Source organism: Macrosteles quadrilineatus, unplaced genomic scaffold, assembly GCF_028750875.1.
Source record: "Macrosteles quadrilineatus isolate MER2022 unplaced genomic scaffold, UCM_ALF_1.0 Scaffold_7__1_contigs__length_78375512, whole genome shotgun sequence".
Lineage (NCBI taxonomy): Eukaryota > Metazoa > Arthropoda > Insecta > Hemiptera > Cicadellidae > Macrosteles > Macrosteles quadrilineatus.
Window position 1 is genome coordinate 37,632,437 of NW_026542600.1, and position 17,376 is coordinate 37,649,812.

Consider the following 17,376-nt stretch of genomic DNA (forward strand, 5'->3'; position numbering starts at 1 on the left):
TTTGAGGTTCTATCTTCTTCTCCCCACAGATTAATTTCTATTATTCTGTTTAATTTTGTTAATTATCCATACGGAACCTAATCACAACGGAATCTCTCCATGTCGACCTAATTTTAAAGAATGCATGGAAATGCCGCTGACTTGCAATGACTCAATCATTACTTTTTTTTAATTCCACTCAATAACAAACACGCGTTGCTCAGGTGACCACTGTTTAATGACTACAGATAATGGCATTCTGTAGGCTATACAACGAGCTTACCCCGACCAAACTCTGACGGACCTGTCGCTATGAAAAATAAGCTGCAGAAAATGGATAGTTTAATTTTTTTGCCGCACCCTGTATAAAGGCTTTTACTGCCCCCATGGCATATTTTTCATACTAGCTTCCTTTTAAATATTAACAGTATAAGAGGAGGTATTTGGAAAATTATTGCGAGAATCGGAACCGTTTGGATCTCGAATTAGTGCGGAGTTATTAGAGGTTACTGTAATTACAACCAAATTACTATCCACGGATTTATTGGCAAACCAGAATTAGGGTTGAATTTAGTAAACATTAAAACGTGTTGGGTAAAATTATATAAACTCTGTATTCATACAATTAGAATTCATAGCGGCTTTATACTTATTCTAATACTGGATTTAGCCTACTGCCACTGATGACGCTCTTTTAATTCAGGGTGAAATTAATTTATTATATAGCTATTAATTTACTATATTAAAACATTGGAAACTCTTACCCCAAGCAAATAGCATCCTCTTCAGTATAAATCTCGTCTCTGAGGAGGCAAACACAGTGATGAGAAGTTGATACATGTTGACAGCTTCAACCAGCATCCAGCACAGCGAGGACAGAACAAAGTAGTGGACCAGCATCGCCACAACCATGCACAGGTCCTGCTGGTAGACACCGATGTGTTCCTTGATGGAGATGACCAGAAATGAGATGTTCATGAAGAGTAAGGAGATGCAAAGGTTCAACAGGATCTTGCCAGACCGATCTCTGTTCAGGCATCTGGAAACCACAGTTAAAATACATATAATTGTGTTGAAGAATGATAAGTTTTGGGTAGTTTTGAAGGATACTCAAGACTATAATATGAAAGTCATGAAAAAATATACCGGTGGCAAAAATGGTGTCTTACTAAGTTGTTGACTACGTTGCGAGGGGAACGGGATCGGTCATTAGTATTTTCACCAAAGTTTAAGGGTTTTGTCGGTTTCACACCAATTACTATTTATTTTTGTACTTGTTTATTTCTATATTTATTTTTTGAATCTGACGGCAAACAAAATCTAATGTCTTATTGCGATCATCCTATACAGGGAATAAAATTTTTTGTAATTTTTTTGAAATAGATAAACTAGCAATGGATATTTGCGATGCGGTTGGAAATATACCTAAATAAATTTAATTGCCCATATAATTTTGGCAACATAAAAGTAAGTAATGTAGAATCTATCAAAATTAAGTAAAATATAATAAGGTAAGTATGACCCTAATTAAGTTATGATAACAACGCAATATCCAGGGTCACTATTTTGTTTAATTGTATCTATTATTTTTAAATCGTAAGTTCATAAGAATTCCTGAACCGTGCTATACATTACTATGTTCGTATTAATGGCTAGACAAGGATACCGAGCATTTCATTCATATTTGCATTTACTAACACAAGCTTATTTCCCCGCCTGAACAGTTTCTTAGTGTGATCGTTATACTTTTTTTCACTACTGTTGTAGCATAATCAGGTGACATGATGGAAAAATATAATTTACCTACGACCAATTTTTTAAGTAGCCGTTTCAGTTCAGTTCTTAGAATTGAAAAGTTTCACACAACAGCATAGTTAACAACACGGGTAACGGACCGTTCAAGGACTAATAAGAGAGAAGTAAAATTGTAATAATTCAAACTTCAACTAATCAGCTGTTCAGGCCAATATAATTGTTGAGTGGTGCAATTAGTGTTTGGTACAATGTTTTATTGCATCACTGTCAGTGGCAATTAGAGGTTATAAACGATAACATAACTTCTCTTGGAAATTATGAGTAGTGATTTTTAGTAATTAAAACACTGTCGTAGGTAAAGTAGTGTACGCAACTCGCGTAGATAGTGTTAACGGCACTCTTAGAAGTTGTTAAGTACTACTCGTGTCGTTAACACTATCTTCACGCAATTGTTGCGTAAACTACTATTATTTAAAGTTGTCAGATATGTAATAACATGACACATTACAATACTAAACACACGCATACTAAATATAACCAAGCAGTTGAAATTAAAAGCCCACCTCACGTCACGAGCCAATTAATGGTAGACTCAATCATCACTATAAAAGGCGGGGACACACTTGTCATACACCCTTCCGATCCGACTCCGATCATACTGTGGTACGACTGTCGGAGAAGTTAATGGTACATAACTAAACGTGGTTGTTTACACCTCTCCGACACGCGTTACGTCATACTCCGATCCTACTCCGATTTTGGCTCCGATCACGCACCGACACTGCAGTCTATTCGTTTGTCGGATGCAGGATGGGTTGTTTTTTTTAAATCACCTTTATTCTTAAGATTTAAGAATAATGGTTTAAGATAAATATATGCCGATGCTTGATGTGAAATCTATGCGTGCATACCTTCAATTTGAGACCTCGATCATGAAAATCGGACGGGTAGAAGAGCCAATCGAACTCGAGAGAGAAAACCCAATGTGCTTAATATAGGATGGGCACTTAAGTAAGCCACCTAACTTTTTTTCCATACAGAATGAACCCAAATTCTTAATTTTCCACTGCCATTCAGAGATGTCTGACTTTCTTCCTCTTCATCTAGACAAACCGCCATCATGGGTGAATCCCGAAGTCCAAAGTTTTTGAACATTTTTACCACCTTCTGCACGTAGTTTACAAATCAGACTGGCAAGTGTTGATCGACCGGTGGAGGAAATATGAGATGGGTCGGAATCGTGTATGACATGTGTGTTCACCCCCTCCGATCCCGCACCGATCCTTCTGGAATCCCGCTAATCGGATCGTAGTAGGATCGGAAGAGTGTATGACAAGTGTGTCCCCGCCTTAACTGGGTAAAGGGTGTGTGTAAAGGGGAGTGAGAGGCCACGTGTAGCCTTGTTACTGACTTAAGTCCAGCATGGTGATGAATAATCAAGCTAAGGAACTGTGTAAATAATGTAATTATTTTTATAAAATAAATTTTATTCCGTTGTGTTTTTAAATAAAAACTGTCAGTAGAGTACTTTATGTAGCTCATCCTACAATTTCATAAGTATTCTGTACATCAGAACTTTTAGGAGATAGATTCAACATTTCTTTAACCATTATAATTCTTCTTGTTTTGTAAACCTCAACTAGTGGTCATAATGTAATACTGGTCAGTGTAGTGATATAAGGACGGGAAAGGACCGTTACGTGGTTGGCGCAGTAATAACATACTGCGGGATGCTGGTTTGAACAGAACTATTTCGAAAAAGACAATAAATAAATCTTAACAAAGTATCGTTTAAGTACCACAATGTATAGTTTTCTTTTATTATTTAACAACGACTGTATGGACGATTGTTTAAACCTAATGATACTTGAATCTCAAATAAGTGACCATGATACCTGAAGAGCGAGTAGGTGAGAACTGTAAGGAGAAGTCCCGTGATGCTCAAGAGAGCACCGAAGTAGCTGATAGCAGTCAGTACCGCCTCGTGGTCATGAGGGAGGTATCTGCCAGGGTGGGGGTCCAGAAGAACCGAGAACGCCGTCAAATGATCAGCTTCACAAACCACCCAGCCATTTGTAACATTAGTTCTGACTCCCGTGGTTGTCCACTGCATCCCTGAAACAATAGAGTTTGGACTTTTTCTTTATAAAGTCACACTTTCCTTCAATCTGAATCTTGAAGTGATCACCATGAATAGCTATACAGTATATGACACTACTAAAAATTTAGAATTATTTGGAGGGTTCTAAAAAGATCATAAAATGAATTCAAAGTATGAATACCGCCTTTTCAAAAATGGTTGCCAAAGGTGGTGGCAAACATTATAATTTCTTATCGAGGAATGTTATTTATTTATTTATTATATAGATGTGATTTTTACCTATTTACTCTTAGCATTTCCTCTCAAAACTTACTCGTTTAGGAGCTACGTAAGACAGAATGTACAAAACAAAACACCTTTTCCCAGGGGGAACAGAAGCTACTAAAAGGGTAGTTTTAGAGAAAATATGTAAGGGATATAAACGTTTTGATATTTCATTACCATTCAAAACCCATCATAAAGTACAAGGAGTTTATGAGAAATTTCAAAGTTAGCTGTCATATTCAAAAATGATTGCCGTTTCGGAAAAGTCAAATTCATATTTTTAATGCCATATGAAAATAGTTGAAGTTACAGTTAATTCAAAGTGTTTTTCTAAATCTAATAGTTTCTGAGATACCTACCAATGGTGGATACCGAAGTTAAGCTGTTTACCCTCTACAGTATATTAGTATTTATAAATATATATTCTAATAAATACACCATGGAAATATGACTATCATATAATACGGTATTCTCTTAGACCACTGGAAAATGTTTTTAACACAGTTAAATATGGGGCATACAAGTACCACGCTGGTGAGTAGGAAATTGTAACAGTCATAAACGAAACAAGAGAGGAGCTACCGAAATAAATCTGAATTGGCAACGTAAATCAAATATTAAGCCATCCCCCTGGCATTTCCAATTAATAACCAACTACGCACCTGTTAAAAAAACCACAACAAAAACAATATCTCCAACCCACATAGGTTTGGCTTTAAAAACTGTATCGAGAGAATATTCGGTGTTGAAAATATTCGTTGTATCGAATATTTGTTTTTTGGGCTAATGAATAAAATCATCGTTCCAATTACTTGTTCATATGAATGTCTCCATTATTGAACAACGACTACTATTGTGCGTCATCGACGTTAATAAATTAATAGCTAATAGTAAGAAATCCAAGCTAAAGATTATTTACAAGTCTAAGTTCAACGCAAGTGCATATACATAAACAAAACAAAATAATTTTCAAGCATTGTTTTATCTTAATCATCAAGTATATCCATTACAAGTCAAAAGAAAATTTAAATTTGCAACCTTTGTGCAAACTATGAACAAGGTCTGTTACTGTGCAATATGTTTTTAGTTTAAAGTTTTAAATCCTTACAATTATTTACAATATTAAATGCAATATTGCTTTAATAACAAGCAAAAATAGGGCGTAATCGCATTTCTTACACTAAACATATATTACAAAATCGGAAGTAAATACTTTGATCAATTTATGATTCGAACAGTGAGAAAAAAGTTTGTATAATTTTATATTGTTTATTTATATCGCAAAATGATAAACTGACACAGACTAAACATGTTTACATATAAATGGTTGTGTTATGAGTTCGAGATTTACTTGAGTTTTATGTAATTAATTTTTCATTATTATAAATTAATGTATCTATAAAAAACCACTTATTGAACGTGAACACTCTCAAGTATTTTTTCCATTGAATTAATAATCATTATCTTTTACTCCAGGGTTCAAAGCAAGCGTAGTCTAATTTGAAATTAAAGCACAAACAGGCCGGAGTCATAATGCAAAGATATTACACTCACGGGTGCCATGTTGGGCGGCAACTCGTTCTCATATACTGCAGGGTGTAGTTGTTTGAGCGTTTCAACCACGATTCTAGATTATCATTCTTGTTTATTTCAAGTGTATTATGAGATATGGCTAAACGGTCGCACTGTTCTCATAAAAACTTACATTGTAACGTGAATATTTTTACGTGGCTTACAGGGTTAAAGTTTTCCAAGACGTTAATATTTTTTTAACCTCTGGTATTGAGATTAAGCGATTGAGCAGTGTCGATATGACCAATCGATATTATGTGAGTAAGTATAGGCTAAATACAAGTTTGAAGCTATATTAAATCGTCCAACTTATCTTATTATATACTTGCTTCTGATGAAACTACTATTGGAGATAGTATTTCTCTTTGCTAGGTTTCATAAAACTTTATTAAACTCAACCTTCGTGGTAAAATAGGACAAACAAATATAGATTCTACCTTTGAAATTATTATCAGAAGTATTAATTGTTGAAGATTTGTACAAGTATGATTGTGATTTCAAAGTTTATAGTAACAAAATAGTTATTTTCAACTACTGTAAACTTTCTATTCATGGTGAGAAGGTAGTGATGATTTTCCTATATAAATAAAACTTTCCCTGTAGTATATTTTAACCAGACTTTAAAACTACAGCAGCCACTGAATCATTGTGCCCGGGTATTGCTTTGATCAAATATGAACCAATACAATTTGACATTGACGAGATGTTTGTAGACCCAATATTATTTGCCAGTCAACTTATTGTATCAACTGTCAATGCCGTTCGAGTTTGAATACTAAATATTTCATGACAGTTTTCCAAAAAAAGTTATTAAAGAATTCAAGTAAAAAAGTATATTTGGCCATTGAATCATAAAACTCATAATAAAAAATCAACATTTCAGCTTATTTTACATAGCTACCTTTGTGTTACATTAACTTATCTATTAATAGTACTTTTTAACAGCTGTCCAACAATCTTTTCTTCAAACTATAAAGCAATTAAGGACATTAAGCTCTTTTACTCAGTGATTTCAAGAATTAGCTTTTTACCTTATAGCATTTTTTCGGAGGGTTATTCCCTTTATACCATTCAAATTTGAGGATTTCAGGGTGTTTTTCAACCACATTTTACTAAAAAGTGTTGTTTATGACTCCAGTTTAAATGAAGTTCAGCTTGAATAGTTCTCAGAAGAATATAAGGGTAAGTAACTATACGGTTGCTTGGTGTAAATTTGTTTGAGATGTCAGTTTTCGTATAATAAGTGCAATTATCCACTCAAGTAGGTTTGTCTTGTCATATTTGTATCATTTAACATTAACATTAATTATAGGGGGTTTTGTCTATATTAGGCGTTTTACTCAATTAGGTTTCTGTCTACCAACTGTTAGTATCAAAGCATTAGTTAGATTTTCGTTGAACGTTTAAAACAGACTATATGCCTATTGTAAACCAGGGTGGAGAGGTCTTGTAAAATGGATTAGTAAAGTCAAAAGTAGTTGATGTTTTCTTAAACGAATTATACTGTATTAAGAAATTGTGTTTGTTATATATATATTTTTTTAATTGGAACCTTAAAAGTTCGTGGGTATGGACAAGGCCCCACTAGAAAAACAGGCCATGCTACATGATCCATGACGTCACTTTAGTGAATAGATTCATTGATCGATTCACTGCCATATTCCATGATTTAGGTAAATAAGCTGGCTGTTTTGTCAGATTTTAATGATAAGATTTTAGTACAACTATCCACCACTGTGACGTAGTGTTGCGCTGCCCGCGCTGCAGCATGGCCTGTTTTTCTAGTGGGGCCTTGGTATGGACAATTTGTTAAATTATTTCACATCTGATATGTTGTTAAATATTTAGTCAGTTATATTTTGTTGGTTATATTGTAAATTCTAAGAGTGAAAACAGCACTAAAACTAGTTTTTGACCGAAGCCTTTTGAGATCGAAATCTCAAAAATCCAACGCAAACAAATAAAAAAATAAATATATAAATACATATACAATATAATTGTAAACAATATTAAATAGGTAAATAGGTTCATTAAACATATTTAAATGCTTTAAACATTGTATAAAACAAATAAAAGGTTGCAAAATAAATGGTATAATATATTGTTCTGTTGTTAAAGAAATGTTTTCATATTTTAAAAGAAACATTGTAGAATATTTTGATGATTGGGTTACTAGTTTCTAAAGACTAATTCTGTCAGAGCTTTTACAAAACAATAAGAAAAAATGAACCAAATAAGTATTAAGAACAATGAGTTGAAACAATAGGACTAAGTGCTTGTGGTAAAGGGAAATATTGTCCCTTTGATTTAAATAAACAAACGTCTGAACAATTTTACAAGATTTGTTTTTAAATTAATGCATTAATTCTTGTATTGCGTAAATTTTAAATTACTCAATACAATTTGAATGGAGTTTTATTTTTTCAATTTTATTCTTTCACTTAATAATTTGACTATTTTTGCTTTTGGAACATATTGTAGAAAACGCTTTCTATGAGGAACGGTTGTATTGTATGAATAGTTTTTTTTTTCTCTCGTGTATCGGACGACTTGTGTTTGTTTTTCCTCCAATGATTTTTATGGATAGGGTAGTTTACTCACAAAATAATCAACATAGTGTTCAATAATTATGAGAAATTACGTATCCTTGAAGCAAGCATAGATTGCGAAACTAATAGAAGACATACATTTATCAATTTGACTTTAGAACATTTAAAAGAACTGTTTTGGAGCAAAATAAATGTTACTTTATTATAACTTAACTCATATAATTGAACAGTGAAACTCCTTAAGAACTTTGCAGAAACACCTTAACAGCAAAGATGCACCAGGGGTGCTAAATTAATAAAGAGAGTAATAGATTATGAAAGTATAAAAACGTTTATAGCATTATGCACAAGTGTGAGACACATTCGGCGAATTGACTAAAAATCAGGTATCATATGACAAATGCAAACCAATTCGTAGGATGTTACCACATCAGCCCAAGAGGCTTTATTGAGGCTCCTATTATTCCTTAAGCATAAAACTTACCATATGTGTCCCAGTAGACGCACGTGTGACCTCGAGGAAACCCTGACGTTGGCAACGAGTAGCGCACAGGACTGCTAAGGTTGGCAACAGTGGTGTTGGCTAGGCTGGCGCTCAGCACGGGCGAGTCCCTGTCCAGGCGCCATCTTCTCCGGTCTTTGAACAGTTTTGAGTTTCTGTAGTACACAAACTGCACTCGGACTTTTTCAGTGGATGGTACTCCTCTAATGGCCTCCTGAGGGACTTCGATGTTTACTTGCTGGAACAAAACCGTTTTGTGTAGTAATGCAACGGAAAATAATTTATAGTTTGGAAAAGTTTTTTTTTTAAGGTCGGTGACTTTTTTATCGTTATTTTTTCCTGTATACGTGGGATTCAGGAATGCGTGTGGGCAATGGGTGTGCCAATCTAGCTCAAGAATGATTTTAACAGGTACTTTAAGTGGAGGATTCGAGCCACGAAACCGTGGACATGCTGCCATGGTTTCATAGTCCATTAAGCTACTGACTGAGCCACAGATTTACCTAAATATTTCTCAGGGAAATTTTTAATTTTGAAATTAATTATGTTATTTCCAAATAAAAATTTATATGTAAGTCGAAATTAATATATAATTTACCTGACATAAGTTAATAAAATTAATCTTAAGTTATGACCGTGTTTTTTTTATATATTCCTATTTGAACTATAAGGTAAATATCAAACTCACCTGTTTACGTGAGCTAGTTAGCTGACTAGCCGTGACATCCTCAGAGACCTGCATCGGAGCAAAAATTACTCCTGGCTTGGATGATGCGAAGTTTTTCTCTAGAAAACAACAAGAAAATTTAGATTTTAATAATTTTCAATTTTTAATGCTTATATATTCTGGTTATATATTTTGTTGGAATTGGTAATTTCTTTCCAGTACAAGAACTTTTATATATACTTACCAACTAGTCTAATGTGTAGGGCTATGTTAGGGGAGACGAGGGCTAGGCCGGGCCCTGATGGAGGCAAGTGTGCATGCGCAGTATAGGAATTGAGTGTCTCCACGAGGGAGTATGCCACTGAACCATTGACATCTGCACGGTCCATTACAGAACTCTCCATTTCTAGAATACTGCTTACAATGTGCACCATACTGCGCGCGATCTGGAACAAGTCCAAGACAATTTCTGTTACATTCTCTGTGGCAAAAAATTTGTGTCAAAATTTTACGACGTTTTATGATACAAGTCTGATCACGCTTTCTGGTCAGCACCTACATTTACAGATGGACCAACACATATACAAGTGTCTCATAATAGGATGTATGTTTGTATTATGAAAGTCTATTAAAACATCTTAATATGTATTTTAAAAACTTGATAGGATTACGGACTACTTTTACTGTACTATAAATGTTTGAAACACTCAAATGTTGTTGCCAAATTATAATCGTTATAGAGTCAATATCTATAAGCTTTCACGTATTATAGTGCAGTGCAATAGAATGATGTAATATCTTTTATTGAAATATTTATGAAATATTTTAACTACAAAATGAAATAAAAGATATGTAATGATGTAATATCTTTTATTGAAATATTTATGAAATATTTTAACTACAAAATGAAATAAAAGATATGTAAATAACTATTGATATCCTTATAGTTGCAGGATGAAACTTTTGGTTTTAAAGCTTTTCCTCAATAAAGAGCATTCATAAAGAACATATGACTCGATCTTACCTTCCTATCGTTGATGGCGTAAGATAGAATCTGCCTGAGTTGAGACGCCACCTCCAGAAATACGGAACCGTTGATCAAAGATGGAGACTTTGTCAGAGCATGAAGTCGTTCTGTCATTAGTTCAGCGTTGGAGTAACCCTACAATAGATAAGTTTATCATAAAACCCCAAATTACTTCTTCCTCTATACCGTAAATGCCGAAATATCTATGCAATAAATAACATTCACTGGGCCATAAGAAACGGTTTTGTTTTTAAAAGGAAATAATTATCCCTTCCTCCGTAGATTGTGAGAAAAACCAACGAGTTAATAAGAATCTATTGATATACTATATGTTAACAATGATTGTACTAATTTAAACATTAATGTCATCAACCACACCCTCCATTTCTATGTTTCTCAGAAAATCGCATTTTAGACTGAGGACCACCAAAAATAAAAGGGTGTTCTTTTACCCTACAGAGGGATCTAATGGCCAGAATATCTGCAGGAAAAAAATTTACTGCAATCTTATTTTTCTAATTACGAATTTTCTACAGTGTTCAGATTTTATGTTCTGATCAACCTCATATTCCTAAAAAGCAATGTTGTCTATTTAGACTGAAGCTAAACTGTATAAAGATACATTGTAAGGTACTTCCTTGATATTTACCTCATATCCTGCATTTCAGTTTTTTTTGTCAGGATTCTCTCATTGACTGACACGTGCATAAGGTTTATAAATGTATTTATCTCAGATATATTCTCAATATTTACCGCGCTATTTAGAGAACTCTTTCGACCAACAGTTCCCAAATAGAAATTTGACGTCTGACTAGATGAGCTCCAGCCTCATCTGCCCTGTCTCAATGTCCTGTGTCCACGTTCTCCCTGCTGAATTTGGCCTTTGCGAACCTCAGCTGGCCCCGTATTATTAGATGCTGGTGTCTCACTTGGAACGTCCTAAGCGCAGCAACTTTTCTAACGATGTAGCCAGTCTCACTGTCGGCCATAGACTGCTGTCTGTTTCAGACGGCTCTCTTTAAATGGCATTCTAATCTCGTGAAGGGGATCTCTACATCCCCCTCTCGGTAGTCCCAGGAGCTGCCACCAGGGTCTTAAAAATCGGATAATAAACGGCTGCTTTAGCACAACATGCATCTAATGCTGTGTAACGGGACTCAACACGCCAACCAGCGGTACTGGGCTCAACGTGCATCAAGTGCGAGATACCAAGGCTTAAAATGTCAACCAGTTGCACCGAACTCAACACGCTCAGGTGGATATCCCACCGGTGGCGCCTACCGAGGAAGTGAGGCCCATAGTAGGGAGTAACTAGATTGGTTAAGACAATGAGTTGGTCAAGAGTAACTAGAGTTTCCTAATTATGTGACTTATTAAGGTGCTGGGTGTTTTGAGGGTGGATAAGTACCCAGTACCAATGTCTGGGGAAGGTTCAGATCACTTTTCCATCAGCACTTTCCCGGGTAGGTACTTTTCCCTTAGATATTTCGCTGAGGACCTGTTCTGTTGCTTTGTCCATCGTTAAAAGCCAATTTATTGGCCTTCATGAATATTTCATTACATAAGTCCGCCCTCGGGGAAAATATTTTTATAAAATATATCTAAAAAGGGACGTTTAAAAAAGGTCCTTCATAATGCTATAATGACTATTCTACCCTATTTACTTGGAAATATAACTGAACGTCTACATTTCGGGATGAGAAAAAAGCAGAATTTAATATGTTTAAGACTGCTCCATCGATTTTAAATCAACAGCAAATATTGATTCTTACCCTTATAGTAATTTTATACGTAAACACTACCCGTTCAAAGAGTCTGTTTACGGTCACAGTCGATTTGAAAAGGTTAATTTAATATGGATTAAGTAAGCCTACCACAATCGAGGGACCTTTTCTTAGCCGACTGTCTGTCTGGAGTTGGATGGACAATCGAAAAGTGGTAATTTGGCCAGTCGAAGACTGTTTGGTAATTGACTGAGGGTGCGCACACGCCACGACTGTTTAGTCGTCTTTCGAGTGTTAGAATCATTTGTCAATATTTTTACAAACACCAAAATTTATTTACTTTAACGAACAGTGTGTTTCACATTTACTAGAGTATATAAAGAATGTTCTTGATGAACTTGAGAGGAAATAAATTTAGAAGATACTTTCCTTAGAAAAGTCTTAATCGGCCTGATTGGATCAAAGTGTATCCTATAATTAACTCTGTGTCTATAGGTGTGTAATGTTATATCAGGGACACAGTATCTATTTCAGTGCTAATGTATACCTCTAATCAGTAATGATTAGTTGAGATGATGATCAGTTTGTGTAATTACTTATGAGTTCCCCGAAGTCAAAATACGTCAGTAATACTTACGATTTAACAGTGTAATTTTGTCAATGTAAAAGACTTGTGTCACTCAATATTTAAAAAACAGCTTTAAACTAACCCTTGTGTACAGGAAAACATTTATTGCATTGCAGGTTACTAATCACGAATGCTTGTGACGATAAAAGGTTCTACGTAATCAAGTTACAGCTAAATAAATACTGCATCGATAACTCCACCTTCCGGCAGCAGAGACGTGTCATCTCGCTGTGATCGCCCTCCCACATAAGTGAGTGGAGTGGGGAGGTGCTTTTAGTGGGTATACCAGAACTGGTGAGTCCCACACTACCCTCAAGGACTGAGGGTGTGCCTAATGCATTTTACACCTCCCTAACAAACGAAAAAAAAGAAAAAAAAAACAACTAAAAAAGGTTTATCCATTCCATCTTCCCCCTTTCCGTTCATTTATTTTTATTTTTATAGTTTTTTTTCAATGTTTTAAGTTTTAAATTAGGGCCACTCTGATTACAGTCTTATAGGTTTTTTGTCATGGTTTTACCAAAATAACTTGCATGGACTATGCCATATCGTAGTCTTCGTTGTAAGGCTTAGATTCAAAGCCATTTTGCTTCCTTAAAATTTGATTAAACGTGGTAAAAAACTTAAAGTAAAATAGACTTCCAAACCAACCCAATCAAATAATAAGAATACTTTTAACTGGGTGGGTGAGCTGCATTTAATAACTTACAATTTGAATTTTGATCACGTGAAAATTGGTTTTGAAAGACATAATGTTTTTCATGTAAAAAATCGGCAAACTTGCACAACAAACTAAGCTTGTTTGCAAAAAGTTACGAAGAATTGAAACGGCCAAAACAGTTATTTTGTTATGTTTTTAGGTAGTTTGAAATTTTTGAAGAGTAAAATCACTAGTTACTAACTTTTCACACACACATAATACAGGGTGTTTTTAAAAGAATGCCGGGATTTAAAACGGTCGTTGCTCGGGGACAATTCAAGATAATTAAACGAATTATACGTCAAATTGGAGGAAAAAGAATAAAGTTGTTTTTCTCATTCTTTCATACAATTCGGAATGAATTAATAAAATTCTGATTTTCGTCAATCTTATATGAGCGTAAAACTGGCAAAGACCTTTCGCTTAGGAAGATCAGGGGTTTATCTGATGTCTTAACTGAATCTTTTTCGGCACAAATCTCTTATCTTTTATATAGATAACACCATAAGGTGACCAATTTAGGTTTGTTAAACTGAAGAATTCGTCGGGCAATCGATTTTTTTCGGGCTTATGATGCAGAATTGTCGGATTTCTTCGTCTATGTCATCGCTTGTTTTTAGCCGGTCAGGTGAATGTCTTTTCCAAACACTTCCCCTTAAGGACCCCCTTAAATGAGTGATTTAAGGCTCTTCTTTACAATGATGTAAGTCACGTGAATTTGAAAATAACAATTACAAACATATTGCCTGGAGCGAGGCTTTTGATGTTTAGTTTCTGATGTCTCTAATCATGTTATAACCTGAGAGAGGATCATATCTTCCTTCCTTGATTGATATTTCAGTATTTTTAATTTAGTAATTGGTATCTCAGTAAGGTAAATAGGGAGGATTAAGACTGTACGTAGTTGTAGTTTACTTTCTATATACTACGCATCTGGGATTTCTTTTATTATTTTTAAGATTGCAACTGTTTTTAGTTTAAATATTCTCCTTAATTATCCTCTTCCCCAAATGCATTATATGGTAATACATTCTGCAGGAGATTGGTTAACACATTCAGGACCATGTAACACAATAATCCTCATAGACGAAGGCAAGGTATTATGATCACTGCTATTGAGCCACAACTAAATCTTTCTACACCATGTCTTTTCTTAATTCTTTAAACTATAACACTATGTCTAAATAAACAACTATTAGAAGCATAGAGGATGATAATTTATTCGATGGGACATGACAGGAAGGAAATTAGACAAAATATAATTATTGTGACGCCTGATCACCGGCTCTGGAGGATTGTTGGGAGACTCCCCAGCTTAAGCTTGAGGAGCAGATAATTCTTCGTGTTTGCGACCTTGACGTCTGCGCGTGCTTCTACGAGACCTGCGTCTTCGACGAGCCATGGTGAGATCATCTAGGTCATCTCTCCTCCTAGTGTGTCTTGTAGATCTCTTACGGCGACGACGAGCCATGGTGAGATCGTCGGAGTCATCTCGCCTCCTAGCGTGTCTTGAAGATCTCTTACGGCGACGACGAGCCATGGTGAGATCGTCGGAGTCATCTCGCCTCCTAGCGTGTCTTGTAGATCTCTTCCGGCGACGACGAGCCATAGTGTGATCGTCGGAGTCAACAATGCGACGTCTTATAGACCTACGTCTTCTTCGAGCCTGTATAATGCTATGTCTCCTGCGTCGAGCCTCTATCAGTTCACTGTCTGCTTCACGTAGCCGTCCCGTTTGTCGACGGCTTCTCCTTTTGTACCGATATCTTTGTTGTCTGCGACCGCGGGCTGCGACTACCTCATCATTGTCGTCGTGACGTCTAGCTCTTCGACGCTTTAGTGACCGTTTGCGTCTCCTACGTGCCTCCAAGATTGTGTTCAATGCAGGGTAGAAGCGATTTTGTCTGACAGTCAAGAATCCCTTTTCTACTGCTAGTTTCAAAGACTTCTTATAGTCCAGGAGAGTTTTGAGGCCGTAGTTGTGACGTAGAAAGTCAGCGACATCTGAGACGCTAACTCCTTTCTTCTTATCGAGGTACATCACCGCTGTCACGACATGACCTACATTTTGATTACACCTACACGCACTCAACATTTTGACAAAATTTGAATTTTCTCGCAGCTAATTTTGATACACCTTTTCTATGAAGATTAATTTAAAAGTGAACTGTTGCTACGCAACATATTTTTATTATAATATAAGTGGTTTAAGTATTTTATGCAATCCAAATGATGTTTGGGCACTTCTAGATGAGCTAGAGACGTGAAATTTTCGGTGTTTTGTAGGTCTAGTGCCCAAACCCCCGGAAGAAATCCGAAAAGTGGCGTTTTCCCCTTTCAACCCCCCTAAATTAACAATTTCCCCCCCATGTTATTCTTATGGGAAATATCGTTGAAAAACACCAATTTTGGTAAGCTCATCTGAACCGTTTAGAAACGTGCTAGAGACTTGGAATTTGCGTAGTATTGTACTATGGGATCTTACATTACTGGTGAAATTCGTAAAAACCCCATTTTAAAAATTCTACCTCCAAAAAAATTCCATAAACATTTCGGTTTTTGGAAAAACATGTTTTTTTTAAAACGGCTGTAGCTCGAAAACCGTAAGAGCTAGAATCGATTTGAGAGAAAATCGTAGGTTCGCAATTAAATTTTCTACAAGACAGTTTTGTCAAAGAAGGCGTTATATCGAAATTCGCACTCCTTCACCTTCAAAAAACGCTCTAATTCCAAAAATTGTGAAAATCCCCGATTTTTTTACGTGTTTTTAATTTTTAAGACGATTTTACGTATATATATTTCCACTTTTTATGCTCCCAACATTGAGAGGAAAGTCCCCAAAGTGACCCTCTCTAATTTTAACCTACGGAAAAAAATTAAAAATGGTGGATTTTCAATCAATGCATTTTAATGGCCAGCAATTAAATTTTATACAAATTATTTTATGTGTTTTCCGAAAATTTCACCCCTTCACCTCTAATAACGCCTTTCTTTCAAAAATTGTCAAATATATTTTAAATTTGTAATAGTATTCGCTATTTTTATTAATATTATTAATGCTTTGTATTCTTCTTACTTTACTTAAAATTTTACTCATTCATGTTCATTCATAACTTTACTAATTTACCTCCTAAATTTATGTGTAATGTCAGAATTTGATATATTTTTCCACTTTTACGAGGTAATAACAGATTCTTTACTAATTCTATGGCCCCCTAAAATATCAAACTACCCCCACCCCCCTTGTTATTCTTATGGAGAATAACCTTGAAAGTGGCTGACTTTGGAATGAGGATCTAAAAAGTTTAGAATCCTGCTAGAGAATTAAACTTTACAATAGTGTACAACGTTACCAAAAATTAGCCATTACAATTTTTAAAAGCTCCATTTTCATGACTTAACACCCTCCTTCCGAAACTACCTAACACGTTTTTTTACATCTACAACTTGAAAACGGATCTAGCAAAGATTAGCAAGAATATTCTTGGTCAGGAATTAAACTTTCTAAAAAACTCTTCTAGGCATTTTTCGACAATCACGCGCCTTCACCCTACCACTAATGACGACTAACAGCTAGGGGGCCTGGGGGCGGAGCCCCCAGTGAGCCGAAGGCGATTCTATAATTATTATAAAATGCATTACAAATGCCAGTAGAATATTTGTAAAATAAAACAGCACAAAAACAGAGAGAGACTCATTTGTATTCAAACTTTTTTTAAGTTAAGGTATTTTCAGAGGCACATAGGCATCGCCCAAGGCTTTTGAAGTGGCGAGTTTCGACTTTTGGAAAATGAACATAAAATTGAGTCTGAACTAAAAACAGATACAGCCAGTCTTCGCAACGTTTGTTTACGTTTTACAAATCGAATTGAACTTTACAAAGTCCCCTTAAGGGGCAGATTTAAATT

General features: G+C 35.3%; 1 protein-coding gene across 2 annotated transcripts in view; it reads right to left on the reverse strand.

Annotated features, from left to right (window-relative positions):
• LOC128998479 (cadherin EGF LAG seven-pass G-type receptor 1-like) overlaps positions 1-17,376 on the reverse strand; it is a 136,557-nt gene that overhangs the window by 6,210 nt on the left and 112,971 nt on the right. For both annotated transcript variants that reach the window (XR_008491211.1, XM_054424622.1), the window contains exons 14-19: positions 10,414-10,551; positions 9,634-9,835; positions 9,411-9,508; positions 8,705-8,960; positions 3,630-3,849; positions 744-1,018 (exon numbers count right to left, since the gene is read on the reverse strand). Coding sequence is in view for 1 of the 2 variants with exons in the window: in XM_054424622.1 (XP_054280597.1) it covers positions 744-1,018; positions 3,630-3,849; positions 8,705-8,960; positions 9,411-9,508; positions 9,634-9,835; positions 10,414-10,551 (1,189 nt within the window). In the remaining variant the exon portion in view is untranslated. The remainder of the gene's footprint in view (positions 1-743; positions 1,019-3,629; positions 3,850-8,704; positions 8,961-9,410; positions 9,509-9,633; positions 9,836-10,413; positions 10,552-17,376) is intronic.